This window comes from Onychostoma macrolepis, chromosome 12, assembly GCF_012432095.1.
Source record: "Onychostoma macrolepis isolate SWU-2019 chromosome 12, ASM1243209v1, whole genome shotgun sequence".
NCBI lineage: Eukaryota > Metazoa > Chordata > Actinopteri > Cypriniformes > Cyprinidae > Onychostoma > Onychostoma macrolepis.
In genome coordinates, this window is record NC_081166.1 from 12,855,424 (window position 1) to 12,877,528 (window position 22,105).

Genomic DNA, 22,105 nt, shown 5'->3' on the forward strand with positions numbered 1-22,105 from the left:
TACCCAGTGAGGTACTGGCAGGTTCGTAGGATCAAGTTAAAGACCGCTCCGAGAGAGACTGGGTCCGGAATCGCTGAATCTAGCGGTTGTGGGGAGGAGACTTTCGACGCAGCGAAATGGAGGAACGAGCGACTGCTGACCAAGAACAGACATCTCGCGAGACGTGCTTCAGCGCGCGCTGCGCTCACTGCAGGCTTCTTCTGCACACATCTCAGCCGTTACTGGAAATTCACCTTGTTTTTAGACTTCTTTATTAAATGTAAATATCAAATAGAACCACGACTTGCTTGCACGTAACTTTAGATTATATGTACATTTTTCAAAACTACTTTTTAAAAGAATATCTCTCACTGTGTAACTTAGCTGCCAGCAGTTTGACAAGGTACAACTTACTGACATGACAAATCATTAATCGTTTGGAACAAATGTACGATTTTTTTTTTCTATCTCCAGACAAGAACAAATGTCTTGATAGATGTTTATAAGCCTAGATACAATTTTTGATCTCATGGCTTATAGTAACGATTAAGTCTAAGATGTTTGGTGCACATGGATCACTTAAATTAAAATAACTAAGTCCTGATATAAGTCTAGAGAGATGGCCCTGAAATTAGGTGACAACAACACAATGAATCAATACACTACCACACATGTAAATAACCAACCATTTTTAATAATTAATCTTTGTGGTTTTCTTTTCAAGGGGAGAGGGACATATTTAAAATGTATAAAATTGTTTTGCTCAAATAATTAATCCAGAATGTCCTGTATCTCAAGAGTCTTTCTAATCTTATAGTTTAGCTGCAAGTACAAGACGTGCACTCCTTTTGTCCAGTCAACAGATGCCTCGTTTCGCTCCGTGTGTGTTTGGGTGATGGTTGTTGGAGACTTCCAAAGGCTTCAACTGTGGAGAACATAGACATAACACACACACACACACACACACACACACACACACCCCTCTCCCAAAGTATGAAGATATACAGTTCTCTGAACCGTAGAGGCTGGCTTTGATACAACCTCAGTACACAGGCTTTAACGTAACCAGTATTTTGGAGCAATATCGCTTTAGTGCTTTGCTGGACAATAATCATCACTGACTCATTTCAACAAGTTGAGTGCATTTGGTGAGACCTGAAACATGACATTATAACATAAACAGTGAATATATTTATTATGGAAGGTAATTAATGTTAACAATAATTATTACAAAAGCAATATCACTATTCTACTATGTTCTGGCCCAGCTCTTGTACTGAAGTCAGACTAATGAATGGGAGACAGTTCTTTCCCTTTGAATTTTAAAATATTATCCAACAAGATGTACAGTTCATAATAACTTTTTTTAAAGAATAAAATAAATCTTAAGAAGTTCATTCTGATGTTCATGGAAGTTGTCTGATGAATGACTTGAATATATAAAGCAGAATGTGGACCGTGTGTTTCTTTTAATTCATACATTTCCCAACAGTGCTGATTCAGACAATGAGAAGTATTCGACTACTTCGGCAAGGGTCCGATTTCTCTTTCCTCAAATGCAAAGCTGAGGACCATAACTCTACAGTAGGTTTTCCTTAAGTTCACCAAGACAAACAAGTTCATAATTTTTGATCCATCACTCTTCAACAAAACCTGTCTTCATATTAGTAGTAATGAATAGTCTTTGAACATCCACAGGCCTCTTTGTAAAGAAAACCCTACATAAAAACCAGGGCACAGCAAGAGAGTACCTTAATTGCACCAACTTAACCACAGTGGATAAATATATCAAACAGCCCTGGGAAGGGTCTCCGTTCACTCCCCAGGTTGTTTCAACACTTGTGTATGGTCACTGAAGCTTAGCTCTTTTTGAGTGTCCTGCAAAGTCATGCCATTTAAGGAGCAGTTTCTTCAGCACAGCGGTTCTGGAAGCTCCTCGAGCTTTACCTAGTACTATCTGGACTCGCTGTCTTTATGTGTGGTAAAAAGGGCCAAGTCTCCTGCCCCACCAAGTCTGGGCCCACGGGGAGGAGTAGAAGATCTGTTCACAGACGGAATGAGAGGCGGTGGAGCCCCAACAGACAATGCCCCAACTAGACCTGGTGCCTTGGCTAGAAGGCCATTAGGTATGTGAGAGTGTGAATGCAGAGGTCCCAGTCTAGCGTACAGGCCAGGGTGATGTGATGCTTGTGCAGAGGCTCCAGCTGGTTGGAGGTGAGAGTGGGATAGCAGCCCTGCATGAAGCTGTTCTAGGTGGGCAACGTGAGATGGGCTAGGAAGGTGAGGTGCGGACAGGTGCGGATGTGGATGCATCCCAAAGTACCGCGCTCTCTCAAAGTCTTCCCGCATTAACTGAACACGTTGCTCCTCATCGAATGCGTGGGACATCAAACCAAACTCTGGTCTGCCTGCTGAGGATGAAGCAGAGGACGTAGAGGTAGGTACTGGTGGATGGTGGGGGCTGGTTGCCACAGCTACCGCTGCTGCAGCTCTATCGGCCTCAAAATAACGCTGTACATGCTGATGCTGGAGAAATCTAGACAAGTGTGAATCAGAGCGAAGTGCAAGGTGGGGATCTGACCTCAAAGCCAATACTTCCCTGCGTTGCTGTTGTTGAGCGGCCAGATCCCTCCAATGGTCCCAGGGAAAGCTGTGAGTGGCTTGGGGATGACCTTGTAGAGGACCATGTGGATGTGGTGGGAAACGATCAGCTGCAGCACTTAATACCAGTCCGGCTGAGCCTCCAGCACCACCAAGATAGGGATCAATACCCCGTGGACGATCTAAGAGGGACAGATGATGGTGGGGAGGGTGCGGAGTTGGTGGAGGAAGAGGCACGCCAGGTGTAGGTGTCAATGAGAGGGTTGAGGAAGGGGTGGATGGATGGTGTGGGTGACGACTATTAGGCCGTTCAAAGTTATTTGAAGGCACAGTGGAATGCGGTACGGAGATGGGCACTGGCTCAGGCTCCTCTTTACGCTCTTCTTTGACCTTGACTTGGGGGAGGATCAACCCAGAGGTTAGACCATGTGCAGGTTTGGATACCGGAGTTGTGGTACGATCAGGTTTCTTGACTGGAAGCGAACTAGAAGAGGCTGGACCATTGTTCTCTCGTTGGGAAGAATGGCTGGATTCTGTGCTGAGCGTGTGCGATGGCTGTCGGTGAAACAGATCCAGAGGAGAGGAGGCTAAGGGGACGTTAGAAGGAGAGGTTGTGAGAATAGATGATGTTGAAGATCGAGGTCTGTCTGGTGCTGCGGAGGAAGCTGACACTGGTGCTCTGGATGCAGAATGTCTCTTGTCTGACTCCCGTTCTCTTTCACGCTCTCTGCTTTGGCCATCTGGTTGAACTCCACCTCCGCTCAGTGGGCCCAAGCCATTTAGATGTGAACTGGGGGTGCTGCTGCGATGCTTGAGGGATGGGACACCAGGTGACATTCGCACTGGCTGGCGTCCATACAAGAGACTGTCTCTGTGTGAAACAGTATTAAACCAATTAAGTATGTCAAGTTGTGAGATGCGTTACATAATTCACTTTTGATCTTAAAAGTCCACTTGAAAACTACCTAATAACAACAATTTGTTATAATGTCATACCTGTCCTTTTCATCTTTTATATGAGTCGGTTCTCTTCTCTCCATATCCTTTCCTCTATCTTCTCTCTTCTCTGGTCCTTTTGCCCAGGACGATCCAGAGGGGAAAGAGGCAGGGGTAACATGCAGACGATTCCATGGATCATGGGGGTTACCCAGTCCTCCAACTGCACTTGCAGAGGGCTCGGTCTTATGTCCAAAAACATTGGCAACTAAAAGAAAATGTATAACATTTGATTATTCTTTGGCTGAGTGTGAATGTGACTGATAAAATACTACTTAAATTAACCTCTGCGAAACCTTTTATTAAAATGCTTAGGAAATGTTAGAAAACCAACACATTCAAATTAGAGCAGTGATTCTCAACTGGGGGCCTCTGCAAACTTGGGGCCTGAAGATGAATTAAATGATTTAATATATGAAAAAAATCAACTAAAAATCTAAATATATCAAGATAAATCAAGGTTTTGAAAAACTTTTCTTCGAGAACCAGAAATCCCACCGGAAAAGCCATGAACTTTTTAACTGAAAAAGCCATGTAAATTGATGAAATCTTATAAATTATTGGACACTTCTATAAATGAATATACATTTTCAATTTATGCCAAGTTGTGAATAAAATATATTTTTAAAAAATCGTGATCTAGTAAACCACAAAAACTGCCTTAAAGGGATACTCCACCCCAAAATGAAAATTGTGTCATTAATCACTTACCCCCATGTCGTTCCAAACCCATAAAAGCTTCGTTCGTCCTCTGAACACAATTTAAGATATTTTGGATGAAAACCGGGAGGCTTGCGACTGTCCCATTGACTGCCGAGTAAATTATACAGTCAAGGCACAGAAAAGTATAAAACAAACATCGTCAAAATAGTCCTTCTGCCATCAGTGGTTCAATCTGAATTTTATGAAGCGACAAGAACACTTTTTGTACGCGTAGAAAATAAAAATAATGACACTCCTCTGTCAGCGTAGCACCATTTTGGAGAGCATCCGATGGACGCAAATGCGTACGCTATTCTCCGTCATCAGTAACGCATGGATACGTATTGTGCATTTATTTACGCTTTGATTTGAACGGAAATGGCGCTACGCTGACACAGAGAGACACACAAAGGAGACGAATTGTTGAATAAATGTCGTTATTTTTATTTCTTTGAGTACAAAAAGTATTCTCGTCGCTTCATAAAATTCAGATTGAACCACTGATGGCAGATGGACAATTCTGACTATGTTTTTCATACTTTTCTGGACCTTGACCGTGTAATTTACTTGGCAGTCAATGGGACAGTCACAAGCCTCCCGGTTTTCATCCAAAATATCTTAAATTGTGTTCAGAGGACGAACGAAGCTTTTACGGGTTTGGAACGACATGGGGTTAAGTGATTAATGACACAATTTTCATTTTGGGGTGGAGTATCCCTTTAAGGCAGTTTTTGTGGTTTACTAGATTACAATTTTTTAAAAATATATTTTATTCACAACTTGGCATAACTTGAAAATGTATATTCATTTATAGAAGTGTCCAATAATTTATAAGATTTCATCAATTTACATGCCTTTTTTAATGACAAAATTTTCATTTTGGGGTGGAGTATCCCTTTAAGGTTGAGAACCTGTGTTAGAGTCATCCAATTAATACATATTCTTAATAAACAAATTAGCATGACAAACCTATCGTGGGGCTGCCTAGGCCTCCAAAGGCACCAGAACTCAGGGCTCCCAAAGAAGGGTAGGAGGATGAACGAACATATGGGTCTGTAACACGAAACCCGGCCATTAGTGATAAAATCAGCTAAACGCAGAGGAAATTATGCTCTACAAAGCTAGCAAATGAAGCAAGCCTGAAGAACAGATCTGCACAGAGCAACAAGAGCAGCATGGGTAACATTGGCTTTTGGTGCCCCTACTTTTTCAGAGACAGTCTCTTACCCAGATGTGCTGCTGAGGTGAGGAAAGAGGAATGGGGCGTTGATGGAGGCATGAATGGTGTGGAGGACGGATTGACTCCACCTGAGAAGACATGGGTCAACTCAGACAAAAACTTAAACACCCATAAATGGACTACCATTGAGTGTTGACATTTAGCCAAGTTTGTGCTTTATATCCTCCTTAAGCCTTTTTAATTTAGAGCCCTCGTATGGCAGCACAGTAGTACTGTAAAAATCCTTCAGTAGTGCTGTCAAAGTGTTTTGAACTTGAAAACTGTTATTTAGGTAGAAACAACCCACTTCAATAGCTTAAAAGCAATCATAGCTTAAGAACCACAGGCTTATATCACCTGCAGAATTCCTAAATTGGTTGCAGAAATAAGTGTAAGTATAACCCACCAGTGAACAGGCTTCCTGGTCTTGAAAGATCAGGAGTTGGGGCAAGGGGACCACCAAGTGGTCCTAGACCTCCTAGTCCACCAATACCAGGGCCGGGGAGTCGAGGCAACAGGTCATTACGGAAGTCCAGCTTTTGTGGATCAGCATGCATAAGCTGAGTAAGACAGCAACAGAAAGGTGGTCAACAGGACTGATGCCACTTTTATTTAAAAACATCTCTTAAAAGTAAGAAACAAAACAAAAACAACAAAAACAAATATTTCAACCATTTTGTAATTTTTGGCCTTCTTGCATTAGAACTAAAAATAAGCACAGATAAACACAAAAACCTTGACTTTTTCTTGATGCCTTAGAATCATCCAAGCAACACGGACATGCATAGCGCACCATTTTCCAGGCTTCTGTAAAGAGATCATCCAAATACAGTTAGAAAAGAATTGTCTGCTAGTGATTAAATAAATCAAATGATAAAATAAATCAAGTACAACAAAATACTAAACTTACATTACTGACTTTTGGTGGTGGTGCAAACGGGTCTGTTAGCTGTGGACACAAACACCATACATTATTCATAAATCTCTATAAAGTTATGATTACGATGTATGATGCAAATATGAATGATAGGGCATCTTTACCCTTGGAGCTTTAGGTGGAAGGTGGGACGGTACAACTCCCAATCCAGCAGCCATCTCTGGAGCAGCTCCCTGAAGGGCAACAAGCTGTCAATAACAAACTATTCAAACCCACTTCATGGGCTCAAAATATAAATAGGACAAAATGTGAGTGGATTGGTGCCAAACATTGGCTGTAACTCAATAAAAGCGGTCATCCTTACAAATCAGATTGTGCTTGAACTTTTAAAATTAATAAATCTAACATATTAACATTTTCTGACCTTAGAATATCTTGCCCAAAATATAAGCCATAAATTCTTCATGGTTGTGCCATCACAATAAAACACAAACATGTGACCACTCATGAATATATTAGCACCTTTAGCCTGTAATACATATTACTGCTAAAAACCAATAGAAAATACTATTCTCTCCTTTTACCAACCGGAATAAACTTTAAGACAAGACAATGAACATACAATAGGTTTTACTAACTTCACAGGTTGATCATTCATAATTCATTTAAACAGAGTCCTTTCAAAGATATAGCTGAAAATCGGCCAATTTAAGAGAGAGTGGAAAATTGTTTAAAATTAAATTGAGTGTTTATGTCTTGGTTATGAACCACAAGCAACATTTTAATTCTGATGAACCTGAAATCAAATGAAATCGAGTCCTTATTTTAAGATTATTATAAACATCTTAAACTCCAACCAGTTGATGTGTGTGATAGAAAGACTACATTTACAGTGAGGGAAAAAATTATTTGATCCCCTGCTGATTTTGTACGTTTGCCCACTGACAAAGAAATGATCAGTCTATAATTTTAATGGTAGGTTTATTTGAACAGTGAGAGACAGAAGCAACAACAAAAAAATCCAGAAAAATGCATTTAAAAAAAAGATATAAATTGATTTGCATTTTAATGAGTGAAATAAGTATTTGACCCCTTCGCAAAACATGACTTAGTACAAGCAAAACCCTTGTTGGCAATCACAGAGGTCAGACGTTTCTTGTAGTTGGCCACCAGGTTTGCACACATCTCAGGAGGGATTTTGTCCCACTCCTCTTTGCAGATCCTCTCCAAGTCATTAAGGTTTCGAGGCTGACATTTGGCAACTCGAACCTTCAGCTCCCTCCACAGATTTTCTATGGGATTAAGGTCTGGAGACTGGCTAGACCACTCCAGGACCTTAATGTGCTTCTTCTTGAGCCACTCCTTTGTTGCCTTGGCCGTGTGTTTTAGGTCATAGTCATGCTGGAATACCCATCCACGACCCATTTTCTATGCCCTGGCCCTGGCGGTACATGGCCCCGTCCATTGTCCCTTTAATGCAGTGCAGTTGTTCTGTCCCCTTAGCAGAAAAACATCCCCAAAGCATAATGTTTCCACCTCCATGTTTGACGGTGGGAATGGTGTTCTTGGGGTCATAGGCAGCAATCCTCCTCCAAACACGGAGAGTTGAGTTGATTCCAAAGAGCTCGATTTTGGTCTCATCTGACCACTTTCACCCAGTTCTTCTCTGAATCATTCAGATGTTCATTGGCAAACTTCAGACGGGCATGTACATGTGCTTTCTGGAGCCCCAGACCAAGGGAGATTGACAGTTATTTTGTGTTTCTTCAATTTGCGAATAATCGCACCAACTGTTGTCACCTTCTCACCAAGCTGCTTGTCGATGGTCTTGTAGCCCATTACAGCCTTGTGTAGGTCTACAATCTTGTCCTTGGCCATGGTGGAGAGTTTGGAATCTGATTGATTGCTTCTGTGGACAGGTGTCTTATATACAGGTAACAAGCTGAGATTAGAAGCACTCCCTTTAAAGGGGTCATATAATGCCATTTTTGTACAAGCTAATATGATTCTTTAGGGTCTAAATTGAAAGTTTGTAATATACTTTAATTAAAAATTCTCATTAGTATTGTAAGAAAACACTCATTTTACCTGCTCAAAAACAGCTCTGTTTTCAGCACACCGTTTTAGTGCGTGTGTTTTAAATGCTAATGAGCTTTGCTCGCCCGCCCCTCTGTTCTGTGGGCGTTTTGACAACACACGTGGAGTGTTGCCTTGACAACAGTTGAGGGTATATTTTGAAGAATGGCAGCGGGAGTCTGAGGATACTGTGCAACCGTATCAATTCGAACCCGAGTTGGACCCGGAACAGGATGACGGCCCCGAAGAAGTTCGACAATTAAGGCTCGAACGGGACGTTTCTGAATGGTTGGTTAACGTAATGTCACTTTTATCTATTTTTGTGTGTACTGTCAGGTAGAGTAGTGAGATACGAACGCTATGTGTTTACTGATACGTTAGTTAATTGACAGATTGATGTTACAGCTAATGGTCATGAAAAATAAATTCGGTAAATGTAGGCTTGTCAGTGATGCGTAACGTTATCTATGCAGTGTTAGGTACAACTCTCAGGGCGGAAACCATTAATTTTCATGCAGTTATAACGGTTATGTATTTATTTAAATTTTTTACATTACTTCTTAACAGACACCGTTATAAACCATCTACAAAAGTAAGCTTAGTGTAGTGTTATCATGTTAACTTTAATACCTGCGTACACAGTTTGTAATAACACAATAACCATAACGTTTTGTTCATTATAAACGTGGGATTATTAATTATATTGAGAACGTCAGAATAGAAGACATGCATGTACCCTGAATGTAAACATTAGCCACATACATCGTGAAGCGTGCTAGCGATTTGCAAAGATTAATATAAAGGTTAATTAAACGTTACACTCACTTCTTCTGGAGGTTCAGCAGGAACACGAATAGTTGGTACCGATTCTTTTTCAGGAGCAGCTTCTTAGCAAAACCAGCTTTATACTGACCTTCATTTATAAAGCAGTCTGGTGAAAAATGATTCGCGCAAACATGAAAACATTGACGTTGCTCGTGGGGAATATTCCTTCAAAAGCAAAACTCAGCCACTGTGTCTTCAGCGGTTCGACTTAGGAACATCAAAATGACTGCTGTGTTCATTATTGCACCGAGAACAGAACACCACAATCGCTAGACGCCATTCTGCTCATAGACAGCTCCAGCGTATATCAACAATGACTCGCGGACTATGATTGACAGCTCGCTCACGAGCAAGGGCGGGTCTGTGTTGAAACACTGCTGTCAATCAACCATCGTGGGAGGGGCGTCTGACCGTGTGGCGTCACACGGTCAAACGGCTTGATTTGAGACAGGGTAAAACAAATAAGGAGATTAAAAAAAAAACACTGGATGGATTTTTATCATTTTATGATGGTTGTGTACAGGCACTGCTAACACACATTTCAGTACAATCAACTTGTAAAAGTGCATGTACCATTATATGACCCCTTTAAGGACGCATTTACGCTGCATGGTTCAAGTGACACAATTCCGATTTTTTTCCTCCCATGTGGCACAGATTGGATACGGCCCATGACCGTGCAAGCAGGAAAAAGTCACATGGATTCCGATATTCTCCGATCAGTTTCAGGCAATAAATCAGATATGAATCGGATACATGCATTTGCGTGACATACCTGTACCAAATGAAACCTCTCTAGTTGAGTAGCAAGGTATTAATTTCGTTCGTGTGTGTTAAAAGACTTTCTGATGCTGAAATGTGTTGCTTTTGAAATCGAGTGCTCGTTGCTGCTGTTGTCTGTGACGACGGCTAGAGCGCAGAGGAGCGCTTCAGTCCTGTTCGTTCCATTGAAACCACAAAATAAAATGCACACAAACATGTCCCTGCCTTTGATTATATAATCACTTATGAACGCATTTGGTTTTACTTACTAAAAAAAAAATTCAACAACAATATCTACAACCTGAGCATTGTTCCACTCGCAAGCTTTCAGCGGAGCTGCGTAGGCCTACATCACTGTCCTGAAGAATTTGTAGGCTATATAATTATTTTTATGTATAGATGTAACTATTGCATTAAAACATTTTTATATGAATTCCATGTCAATAAATTAAATTCAATGTACTATTCAAATTGATTTGTGATATCATATGCTATTTTCAGCTCGTTTCACCAAGTGCAGTGTAAAATGCACACATCGGATACGGGTCACTTTTAAAAGAAATGTAAGCACGTAGTCAAAATTGGAATTGGTCATCAAGACTTGCAGTGTAAATGCAGCCTAAGAGAGAACGCTCCTAATCTCAGCTCCTTACCTGTATAAAAGACACCTGGGAGTCAGAAATCTTGCTGATTGATAGGGGATCAAACACTTATTTCACTCATTAAAATGCAAATCAATTTATAACTTTTTTAAATGCGTTTTTCAGGATTTTTTGCTGTTATTCTGTCTCTCACTGTTCAAATAAACCTACCATTAAAATTATAGACTGATCACTTCTCTGTCAGTGGGCAAACGTACAAAATCAGCAGGGGATCAAATAATTTTTTCCCTGAAAGTACAAAGTCATTCATAATGCAACTTGTATTTCTTTATAATATTTATGGTAACACTTTGGAATAGGGAACACATTCACTATTAATTAAGAGTTTTCCCTGTAAAAAAAGCTCCTAGATCATAAAAAATAGTTAGTAAGGTCAATTTAGATATGGTGTAGGATTAAGGGATCTAGAATATGGTCATGCAGAATAAGGCATTAATATGTGCTTTATAAGCAGGGCTCTGAACCGGTTCAAGGAACGAAAACGAAAACCGGAAACGAACGAAATTTTGACTGGAACAGAAGTGGAAACAGAAACTAAATAAAATTTTATAGTTCCGAACAGAATCGAAAATTTGAAATGGCCATTAATTGGTTAATAACGTTATTTTATCGTTCCATATAATATTTGAAATTTGCTGTCAACCAATCAGGAACTCAAATAATACGGCCTATGCAAATGTGACGCTTATGCATCCAGCGAGTGAAATGCCTGCGCGCTCAGCTGTGGACTCTTCATAGGTAAGTCACAATGGCAATGCACCGGCGAGGATAGTGTAAGATGGATTCAACAAATCTTATGCACCTGCAGCGCTTCCGTGAACGGAGAAAATAGAATAAAACTATAGGCTTACATAAAAAGGAATATATATGCCTATACACTAAATATATTTCACTTAAATCATTGACAGATTAACGAAACAAGAGAAAAATGAGATGGCAGAAATTAGTTTTCTTTATTTTGCAAAAGCTTTACAGTTTTATTTGTTTTGCAAAAGCTTGACAGTTTTGAATGAGGTCTTGCATCTGTATAACCAACCAGCGATTGGTATGGCCATATTGCGCCGGTGCCTCATGCGCACAAAGACACAACATATTTTTGCGACATTGCAGCCAGTTCATTATCAAAATAAAATACAGTTAAAGAAACGCTGACTGCAATGATAGAGCTTAGAAGAGCCAGGACCATTTTGATTTTTTACTACGATTGGATTCATCTGAAAGAGGAAAGTCATATACACCTAGGATGCCTTGAGGGTAAGTAAAATATTGACTAATTTTCATTTTTGGGTGAACTAACCCTTTAATATAATTGTGGAAAAAGTTATACATTTTTTTAGGATTCTTTGATGAATAAAATTAAAATAAACAGCAGGTAATTTATTTTGTAACACAATGTCTTTAATGTCAACTTAGATCTATTTAATGCATCCTTGCAGAATAAAAAAATATTAATCTCTTTGTCTTTTGAACAGTTGCATACATTATTAGGTAAATATGCGGACTGTTGTTAAATGTTTGATGAAGTGGTTGTCCTTTTTATGCTCTTATGTGGTTGACAGCACATTATTATCTCCCCAGGATCACTAGATATTGTGGTAATACGCAAGCATTCTTCACCTGATTTTAATATTTGTACACCAAGCTTTCAGATTTTAATATTCAAAACAATGTCCAAATAACAAGCAAGTCTTACCTTAGGCTGAAAAGCTCCATGCAATGATCTGAAAGGTCCTGTGGGCGGAAGAACGGGCACTGGGGGTGGGTACTGAGGAAAAAACTTTGTAGGAGAGAAAAGACATAACACATAAATCACAAACTAGAAGCACTTATGTGTTCCACAGAGAACTGCTATATTGACAGCAAATTTGAAAAGACAGCAAATGTTCAAAAAAAACTTACTGGGTGTCGAAAGAGACCGTCTATTTTGCTTGGATACTTATCAAACTGAAACACAACAAGCACAAGAGAAATGTCAAAGCGTGAAATTTCATGATCAGCCACTTTTTGAAACTAGCCATCCATGAGCTACAGTTGACTCCTCACCAGTGGTGGTGGTGCAGCTGTGGGATGTAAGAAGTGTTGGTGAGTATGAGTGTGCTGGTGCTGGTGATTGTGCTGATGGAACTGGTAGGCCATTGTAGGGATGGACGTTTGGGCCTGGGAGGATCTGCTAGATGTCCCAGAGCTCGAGCTTGACACAGATGGTCCTCCAGGTGCAGAGCCAGCATTTGAGTCTGTTATGTCCTGACAGATCAGATCCTGATCTATTAATCAAAGAGAAAAGAAAGAACTTCATCTTTCTGAACAAGAATATACACATTTCATTTTTATTATTTCATTGTCACTAAATAATGTTGCTAATGTAGTTAACAGTTGTTAGCATTTAGTATTTTTACACATAATGGCTGGTAAAGTTTGTTTTACCTGTTGAGGTGTGGGGTGACACCTGCAGGAGAGGAGGTGGTGGGGGAAGGTTGGGGGACGGCGTGAAGACAGCACCAGGACTCGGTCGAGAAGATGGTATTACTGTCCCCACACCACCTGGGCCTCGAACAAGGGACACACTTGTAGCAGGAGTAGGTGGTCTGATTGATGAAGAAGAGGCTGACGAAGATGGAGGCTTGCCTGAGTTACTGCTCCTGATGAAAAACCAATGCCACATCACATGTTTAGGGAACACAATCTGTCTTTCATTTTAATAGACACATGCTTTTGAATAATGGCATAAAATGTGATACAGATTGCAACTTTTTCTGAGCAAGAACTGCACACTATAATAGGAAAAGGCATGAGTGCATGTTAAGCAGAAAAAAAAATCTGCTTGAATTTGTGTCAGAGAGCGTTTAAGAAATAGATAACACCACAATAGATGATTTAAAAATCATTAATAAGTTAATAAGTTATATAAATACTTTAAATAAAATTGAAATATTTGCATACATAATTGTAACTACTTAAAATAATTATAATTGTGCTTGTGAGGGGGAAAATATTTATTAAATCTAACTGTGAAAAGAATTTATCCATGAAAAAATGCAAAATACCATTTTTTTTTTTTTTTTTTACAGATGTACACCCAAATGGGTTGGTAACATTTTTTTATGTTTTTATGCTCACCAAGGCAGCAATTATTTGGTCAAAAATACTGTAGAAAAAAAGTTAAATTGTGAAATATTATTAAAACCAAGCGTTTAATATTTTAATATATTTTAAAATGTAATTTATTCTTGTGATGGCAAAGCAGCCATTATTCCAGTCTTCAGTGTCACATGCTCCTTCATAGACATTCTAAATGGGACGTTTTTCTGTGGGCGGAGCTTAGGTGGTGGCAGTTTGTCAGCTTTTTTTAACAATAACTGGAGAAATTCCAATTTTACCCGCATATGTACGGTCACTCACTGTGCGGGACCACGTTATTTGAAAAGGTTAACTTTAACGGACGAAACCAGATTGGCCGACCCGCACACGCTTTTACTCAAAGGATGGTCGATCTGACAGGATTACCTCCAGTTGAGTGACTCACATCTAGCGTGTATAGTAAAGACAAATTCACCGTGTATTTAGTCATGAAGATGTATACATACAGTATATATTTCAATTTCAGCAGGCAACTATTTTTACAGCTACATTATTATTCCAGCCACAATTACTCATAACAATGTATATACAATTACATATGATGCGCCCATAACAACAAAAGACAATACTTCATTGAACCTTTACTGATAAGAAGTGTGCGCTGCAAACGCGAGCATTTTTGACGATTGTTTCTGTCCAGTCCGCTCGTTTTATCTCGTTTAACCACAGCTGTCGTCGTTTTTTTGTCTGGCAGTGGCAGCAGCGTTAAAATTTCAATATTTCAAAATTCTGACTTTATTCTCGCAAATCCGAGATTATATCTCACAATTCTGATAAGAAAAATCAACTCATTCTCTATTTTGAGTTTATATCCCACACTTCTCACGTTTTTTTCTCCTCAGAATGGACAAACTCGCTATTGAGTAGTTAAATCGAGTTATAAAGTCAGAAATACGAAATATAAAAGTTGCATTTGCGAGAAAGAAAAGTCTCAAAAAAAGAATTGAGAGACAATAGGTAACGTTGTAAAATGTTATAGGTTTAAATAGTATTTCATGCTGTAACTGTAGGGCAAATATATTATGTTCCCTATGAACTGCATATGTGAATATTATGTAGACCAATTGTTTAAATCAAATTTATGCTTTAAAAGTAGAGTAATAATAGCAGGTTTCATTCATTCTGTCTGTTTAAACTTCTGCGTTTAGCTTCAAATGGCATTTTGACGACAGTATTCTATAAAAATGATTTGCATTCCGATTCTGACATCCAAAGGCACAACAGTACATTTTATCTCTTATTCCGTTTATTTTTCCCGTTTCACTCCACTTGTTACCGTGTGTTTCTGCCACCACAATGTGTGCATCTGTGAGTGACGTAACTGTGACGTCTACACGAAATTGGTCTATACAATACATTGTTGCTGGACGAAAGTATTAATTTCTAATAGTATACAAAAGCACTGTACAACCCAGCATCTTGTAAACATGAATTTGTTTCCAAAAAATACTGTGTACCCTTACTGTGTAAAGCCAAGCAAACAGACTGAAACAACCAATTTCAGCCATCTCCATTTTTGTGTACAATATATGAACAGACTGTAGGTGTGAGAGATTATTCTATAAACTTAGACAGCATGATTGGATTTAGGCTGAGGGCATTATTGAAGTTAAAATGTAACAGAAACGAGTTTCCTTTTTTTCTTCATCTGAATTAAAGTATGGCTGAATGTTATATGTAGATGTGTGTATATCTATATTATTTATAGTATATTACTATATTTATGCTACTGTTACTTTCTGTCTGACCTAAGATGAACCAAATAAAATCAAAAGCAAAAAAAAAAGTACAGAAACGCTGTTTCATTACACTGACCTGTTGTTGCTGTAGATTGGTTGTGACTTTCCAGGGAAAGGGAAAGGCTTGTGTTTGTGCTGTGGTGTGCTAGGATCATGGCGGTGATAGGGGCCACCATTTCCATTACGCTGCTCTGGAAGTGAGTTGGAGACCGAGGCAGTGGAATGGGCTGCAAGGCTAGGCAGAGAGGATGAGGTAGAGATGGGCTCAGGGTAAGGCAGCTCCATACTCCTCTCCTGACTCCGCTCCAGGCCAGAGACCCGAGGTGTGACTGACAGAAGGGGTAGTGAGCTATTTGAGGGCAAGAGAGGGCAACCGTTGCCCACAGCAGCGCTTGCAGAGTTGGAGTTAACTGCTGTGAAAAAAGAGAGCCCTACATTGTAATGCGTGTAATGCTCTTTTTCATGCTTTACAACATCAAAAATCAGCAAACAGTTCCATGTAGGCTTTAATGATAAATATCTGAGTAGCATATAAATAAATCTGCATTTTAATTAATGATGAACACCACTGTCCAATTCAAATCCCAAAAACATACAAAAATATCATTATTCCTAGGTAATTCACCATCTATCAAAACAATATATACACCTGCTACTGCCAGCAGACATTTACCTTCTCTTGTGCAGACGATGAATGCTGGCTCCATATTGTCAGAAGCCTAAACAGTGGGGAAAATGTCATTATCAAAATAGTAAAATGCATGAAAATACAAAGCAAATTCAAGAATAATTTTTACCTTATCCCCTGATTCACTCTCTGTATCACACTGTGGATTAAAAATAAAGAGATAAAGTTATTGCCTACATTTGTGTGGGGACAAAAATGTAATGACAATTTCCCTTGTTTATGATATATCATTTATAATACACAAACAAAAACATACAATACCGTTCAGTTGGGTCAGTAATTTTTTTTTCCCAAGAGAAAATAGTATTTGTTATTATTCAGCAAAGGATGCATTAAATTGATCATAACGGACAGTAAAGACTTTTACATTGTTACAAAAGGTTTTTTTTTTGTTTTTGTTTTTTTAAATAATTGCTGTCAAACTTTTCCTGAATGAATGTGTCATGCTTTCCACAATACTAATTTCAACATTGATAATAAATGAGAAATGTTTTTTTGATGACAAAATCAGCATATTAGAATGATCCTGTGTCACCGATGACTATAGTAATGGCTGCTGAATTTAGCTTTGCCATCACAGGAATAAGTTTCATTTTCAAATATACTTGTATAGTTATTTTAAATTGTAATAATATTTTACAATATTACTGTGGAATATACTATTATTTTAATCAAATAAAAGCAGCCTTAGTAATAATAGACGTTCAAAAACATTTAAATAGTATTGTAAGGTAGTGTAAGTGAACAATATATCAGGGCTCGCAAAATCGCTAGCTCGACGTCCCGGGGCTATTGTGTTTTCCAGTCGGGCTACCAAAATGTATCACTGCCTGCCCGACGGGCTCCTTAAATACAGATCTCCCGCGGGTCCTTAAAAACTCTGAAAGTGAGTTGTATCAAACTTAAGACCATAAAAAGTTTTAAATACGTTAAATGGTATAAGAAATGTCTTAATTATAATTTCAAGAGGGGATGGAAAGACATGAGTCGCGATACGGCAGGATTAAACTTCAAAAGGCAATGATGTCATTGAATAAATAATGAGCGCTGCACGTTTCAAGTCAAAACGCGGCGCGGATGTCTTTATGTGAATGTATCTGAAGGGAACCGACTGTCCTCAGAAACGTGTGGTTGGCATTTTAATTTCACCTATAATTCCTGATAAAGCAGCGTTTATGAGCGCAAAGCTGCTTGCGTTTCCGAGGAAACCGCAGTATTTCAGTGCTCCTACAGTGCCACCACGTGGCAGAGAATGAATCTGCATTTCCAATAAGCCTTTCTTGCTGTTTATGGTCAGATCAATGCAAATATCAACTCATGTTTTTACGCAGCAAACACATGGTTGTAAATGAGAAAGAAGTTAATGTGCCTTCTAAAAATCTAAACAATTAAGACAGTAATATTTATACGTTTTAAATTAACATAATTTATATGCTTGATTTATCCCTTTTCATAAAAATGGTCTATAGCCTGAAACACTGTTGTATAAGATTTTTGTTTTTGTGAAAACCTGTATCTGAACAGTAAATCATGTAATTTTATGGCTCAATACTGTATGTTACCATAGACATTGTCCAACCCCACTCATTCTGTGTTCATTTTACTCGTGCAGCTCTTAAAAAGGGTCATAAATTGCCTTAAATTTATTTAAAAATAATTCTGCAGATACCCTGTAAATAGTGAAATAAAATTCCTTCCTTCATATTTGTTGATATTTGTGTATTGAAAATATTTTTGATTGACATTTAAACTCCTATCTGATTTTCAATATTTAAAAAAAAAAAAAAAAAAGGTAATTTTTTAATTTGGGCTAGTTAAATTAATTTTCGGGCTACCAAAATCCGAAGAGTACCTGCCCGAAGGGCTACCAGGGATTTTTAAATTTTGCGAGCCCTGTATATGTATGTTTTGAAAGTCTGAACAAATTTCAAAGTAATGTTTTTGGACAGCAAAGAAAAACACAAAACCCACTGGAAAAACAACTCACAATATATCCTGTCTCCATGTGATTCCCAGATACCTGAAACAGACATTTGAAAGAGTCAAACCACGGTGAAAAAAAAAAATACAGAGTAGCAAATAGTATGTAATTACATGAACACAATAAAAATAAAACATAGATCTATATTGATTTTTGTCTTACATTATAAAGGTCATCTGAAAGTATATAGTTAGACATATAGGCAAGGATAACTAATTGGCTGATATTTGGCCATTCTGAGATACTGAATTGGGCGATACACTTTGATTAACATAAACAGCCATTCCTTTTGGCATTATTTCTTAATCTATTAATTGCAATTTTTGTTGCCTTTGAATTCTATAACCACAAGCATGCAAATACATCAGCCAAGGATTGCAAGGCTCTCCGAGCATCTGTACTGTAAAAAAAAAAAGAAGAAACTCTTCTGACTGCTGCTAGAACAGCGAGAAGAATATTCACATGTGATGCAAATTTAGTTTAGACCAGTCACTGCATCTAATTTCCCCAACAATAAGTCTTCTGACACTTTGTGACTGCTCAATATTGAAAACTTATTTTAAAATGATCAATTGATTTATGTCAGACTCTCATCCACACGGGACTATTCTAGAAATGACATGTTTTTCATGGGTGTTTGCACATACAGGATTTTATCTTTGGTGTTTATAGAGCATTAAAGGGTTATGAAAGTACAGCACTAACCTTAGCATCTCCCTTTCTCTTCAGTTTAGATTTGATTTTCCTGCGCTGCTCCCAACTGTTGGTGTACGTAGCAGGAGGTCCTTCCTCCGGCTCTGACAGAGGACCTCCGTTTTCATCCAGACCTCTCTTCCTTTTGATTCCTCTGCCCATGAACAAGCCAGAACGTTCTGGAGGCTTTAGGGAACAGTCCATCTGTCAAAGTAACACAGTACAACATGTTAATGTAACAAATACATGAGCTCTATACTGAGACTTTGCTGTTTACTCATTTTACACCGAGTTTTAATAACTACCAAGTAGATATTCAGCATATTTTATACTAAAATTAACATGATGCAAAACAGCTCAACTTCTAATATACATATTGTACTGCAGCACTTAATACAAGACTAGTCAAAGATAGATAAACCCGCAAACCTCCAAGGCCTCCAGGGTTATGAAGCTGGCTATAGCGAAGCCATCGATGATATCCTCCTCGCAAGACACCGATTCTCGCTTCCTCCGACGCGGAGGACGGTGTCTGGCCCCGGGGAAGCCGGGTCTGCATTCTCCTCCGCTGGCACGGAGCAGTGAGTCTCCTCTGCAGAGTTCTTGGTCCGAGGCCGAGGATGGCGACGAGGCCCTGCGCTCAGCGAGATCCGCTCTCCTCCTCCGCCGCTCTCGGTCACGCTGCGAACGGGAGCGACGGCTTTGCCTGAAGCCTCCGCTTCGACTGGGACCGTCCATGTCAATGTCCGACAAAGGCACTTAATAAAAACACACCCTGGTCCGGCCTGGGGGACTTTACAACTGATACTGAATAAAAACCAGCGCCTCCAGGACCAGTGTTGCGGATCTCAGATGAAAATGTGGTTTAAGGTTCCTGTCTTATAATTTAATCGAGTCCAGTGGAGGCTGTGTGGTGCGAGTACACTGCAGTCTGAATATAGTCATGTCTGGGCATCACCGGGCCTGTTTTATCCAATAACACAGCGATTATGAAAGCTTCTAGATATTCCACTTACTGTCTTTCTGTCAAGACATTGTCACTTTCATCTGAGGAAGAAAAAAGGAGAAACTACCGATCAGTGGCGCAGTCGGGTTTTTAAAGATTCAACATGGCTGGTTAACTAAGAAAACATGGTGCTTTAATGCTGAAAGAGCTTATTTTCTACATATAAAATATAAACAAGCCTAAAGTAAACATCACTAAAGTGAGAAAGTATAACTATCACGTTTTAATGGCATAAAGGAGAATAGTGTCTACCTCATAAGTTAGGGTTGAGTTTTTGTTAGTAAACTTTATTAAAAGGAAGATGATCAGCACAAACAAAGTCCAATAGTGAAACGAAATCAATCCTTTATAGACTAAAATATTTTAGGTCAAGTCTTATTTCTGAATCTGAAGCACAAAGATCGGTTAATAGAGCGACGCGTTAAATCGCTCTCTCAGCTGACGATGTTAGCTTGCTAGTTAGCTAACCTAGTTGGGATCGCGGATTAAAGCACACTCATTTAAAACGACCAAATTCGGAAAATTTTTGGTTACTATACTATAAATGACATTATGAAAATTACTCGATTGTGATATTGCTAAATATTTAACGGTTATTATATACCCAGTGTAAACACAACCGGCCGAGCAAACACTAACGTTACCACCTTATCACATATCAAATGTCATTTTAAAAGAGCCATCATTCGTTTTACAGTTGTCTTGATCGTTATTTCTCTTCGAAGACATCTGTCGAGGGGTCCAAAGCTATTTAATATGACTCCAATAAAACAAGCTAATCATGTAACTTAGCCTGTGGTTCGTTGACACCCCATCTTGCACTTCACATTTAAGAAGGAAATAAAACTAATTACTCAGATCAGTACACTAATGCAACCGATGAACGTAACACGACTTGTAACTACTAATAGTCTATTTACTAATTTAAAAACAAAACCCGTAAAATTAATCAAGATACTAGCCTATTAGCTCTCTATGACGAGCAGAGGAGAAAAGGGGACACTGTGCGATGGGTTTTAATCTCAACTCAAGTATAAAACACATTACAATTCTTTTTTGCTTAAAACGAAACCACTCTGTTTTGCTTCATTAACGATGCTCAAAGACACGGACACGAACAAAATGACAACAATATTTCCAATCACACCCACCACTCGCGCTGTAAAGAGGGCCATTTTCCTCTGGCTTCTGCTTTCGTCCGAGCCTCCATTTAAAACGATAATAATATACAACAGGCCCCAAGGCCTCGGGCTGGAGTTGCACCGTCACGGATGTTGAGCGCAGCCCCGTCAGCGCAGGTTGGGCTCCTCCTTCCGCGGCCTGTTGTGTGATTCACTGTGTGCGGTCAAGCTGGAGATTTCGCCGGTGTCCGCAGCAGAAGCCGTTTTTTCCTCAAGCGTAACGTGAAAATGTACTTACGAAAGCTTGCTTTTCGTCCCGATCGTCAAAACAGGAAAAATGGACATCTTCAGTCTATTTGGGAAGCTGAGACATACATGAAGCCTGGGTGGATAACCCGTAGCAGTCAAACTGCATTGTGTGCTTCTGTCGGGTTTTCTTCCTCTGTTGATTCGTTCAAGGCAGGCGGTGCTGAATGCGACGACAGTACTGCCATCTACTGCCATCGAAGCGAGTGTAATAACTTCTGCTCAGCTGTTCTTGCTGCCCTAATGATCATAATGCACATCTGTTCTCAGCATCCAAAACAAGCGGTTTTAGTGTTAACACCGAGATGTTTGTTTAATTTAAATTATATTAGCATTTTTAAAAAAAATATATGTATAATTAAGCAATGTAAATACCTATTGTATTTGTTTCTGAAAAAGAAAAAATTACATATATTATGTAAACAAAAACTTTTATTTTGGATGGGATTAATCGCTTGACAGCACTATTTTATATTTTTATTGTTTATTTTTATATTATATTACTTATTTTATTTTAAATCTGAACCTTGGAGGTTATGTATGCAATTTTTAAAATTACAAATATGAAATTTAGCTAACAAAATAAAGATTTTAACAATAATTTCAAGATATAAAATAATTTATTTCTGTGTAAGATACCAACAATACAGTGCCGAATACCTATTTTGATAAAATGCAATTACAATACAGTATTATAATTTTTTTTTTAAAGTAAATGAGTCATAAATGTCCCT

At 38.8% G+C, this 22,105-nt stretch overlaps 1 protein-coding gene across 2 annotated transcripts; it reads right to left on the minus strand.

Moving 5' to 3' along the window:
* Nucleotides 1-653: 653 nt before the first annotated feature.
* On the minus strand, nt 654-21,560 carry fbrs (fibrosin). 2 transcript variants are annotated; one of them, XM_058793305.1, is made up of 19 exons: nt 21,096-21,560; nt 19,368-19,985; nt 18,951-19,142; nt 18,252-18,284; nt 16,374-16,403; nt 16,250-16,295; nt 15,653-15,989; nt 13,124-13,338; nt 12,743-12,963; nt 12,599-12,643; nt 12,393-12,476; nt 6,539-6,607; nt 6,408-6,446; nt 6,233-6,304; nt 5,904-6,057; nt 5,506-5,586; nt 5,248-5,331; nt 3,577-3,784; nt 654-3,451 (listed from the first exon to the last, which is right to left on the minus strand). In XM_058793305.1, the coding sequence occupies exons 2-19, from the start codon at nt 19,674-19,676 to the stop codon at nt 1,933-1,935; spliced, it is 3,738 nt and encodes a 1,245-aa protein (XP_058649288.1). In that variant the 5' UTR covers nt 19,677-19,985; nt 21,096-21,560; the 3' UTR covers nt 654-1,932. The 2 variants fall into 2 exon arrangements, with proteins under 2 accessions (XP_058649288.1, XP_058649289.1); XM_058793306.1 differs by lacking the exon at nt 6,233-6,304 and having other exon boundaries at nt 6,417-6,446.
* Between the last annotated feature and the right edge of the window lie 545 nt (nt 21,561-22,105).

Coding starts and splice junctions, on each gene's coding strand:
- fbrs (XM_058793305.1), bottom strand. CDS start 19,676: ATGGACGGTCCCAGTCGAAGCGGAGGCTTCAGGCAAAGCCGTCGCTCC. Junction 19,143..19,367: donor TAACCCTGGAGGCCTTGGAG/GTTTGCGGGTTT, acceptor TTACTTTGACAG/ATGGACTGTTCCCTAAAGCC. Junction 6,058..6,232: donor GGCATCAAGAAAAAGTCAAG/GTTTTTGTGTTT, acceptor TGTCTTACTCAG/CTTATGCATGCTGATCCACA.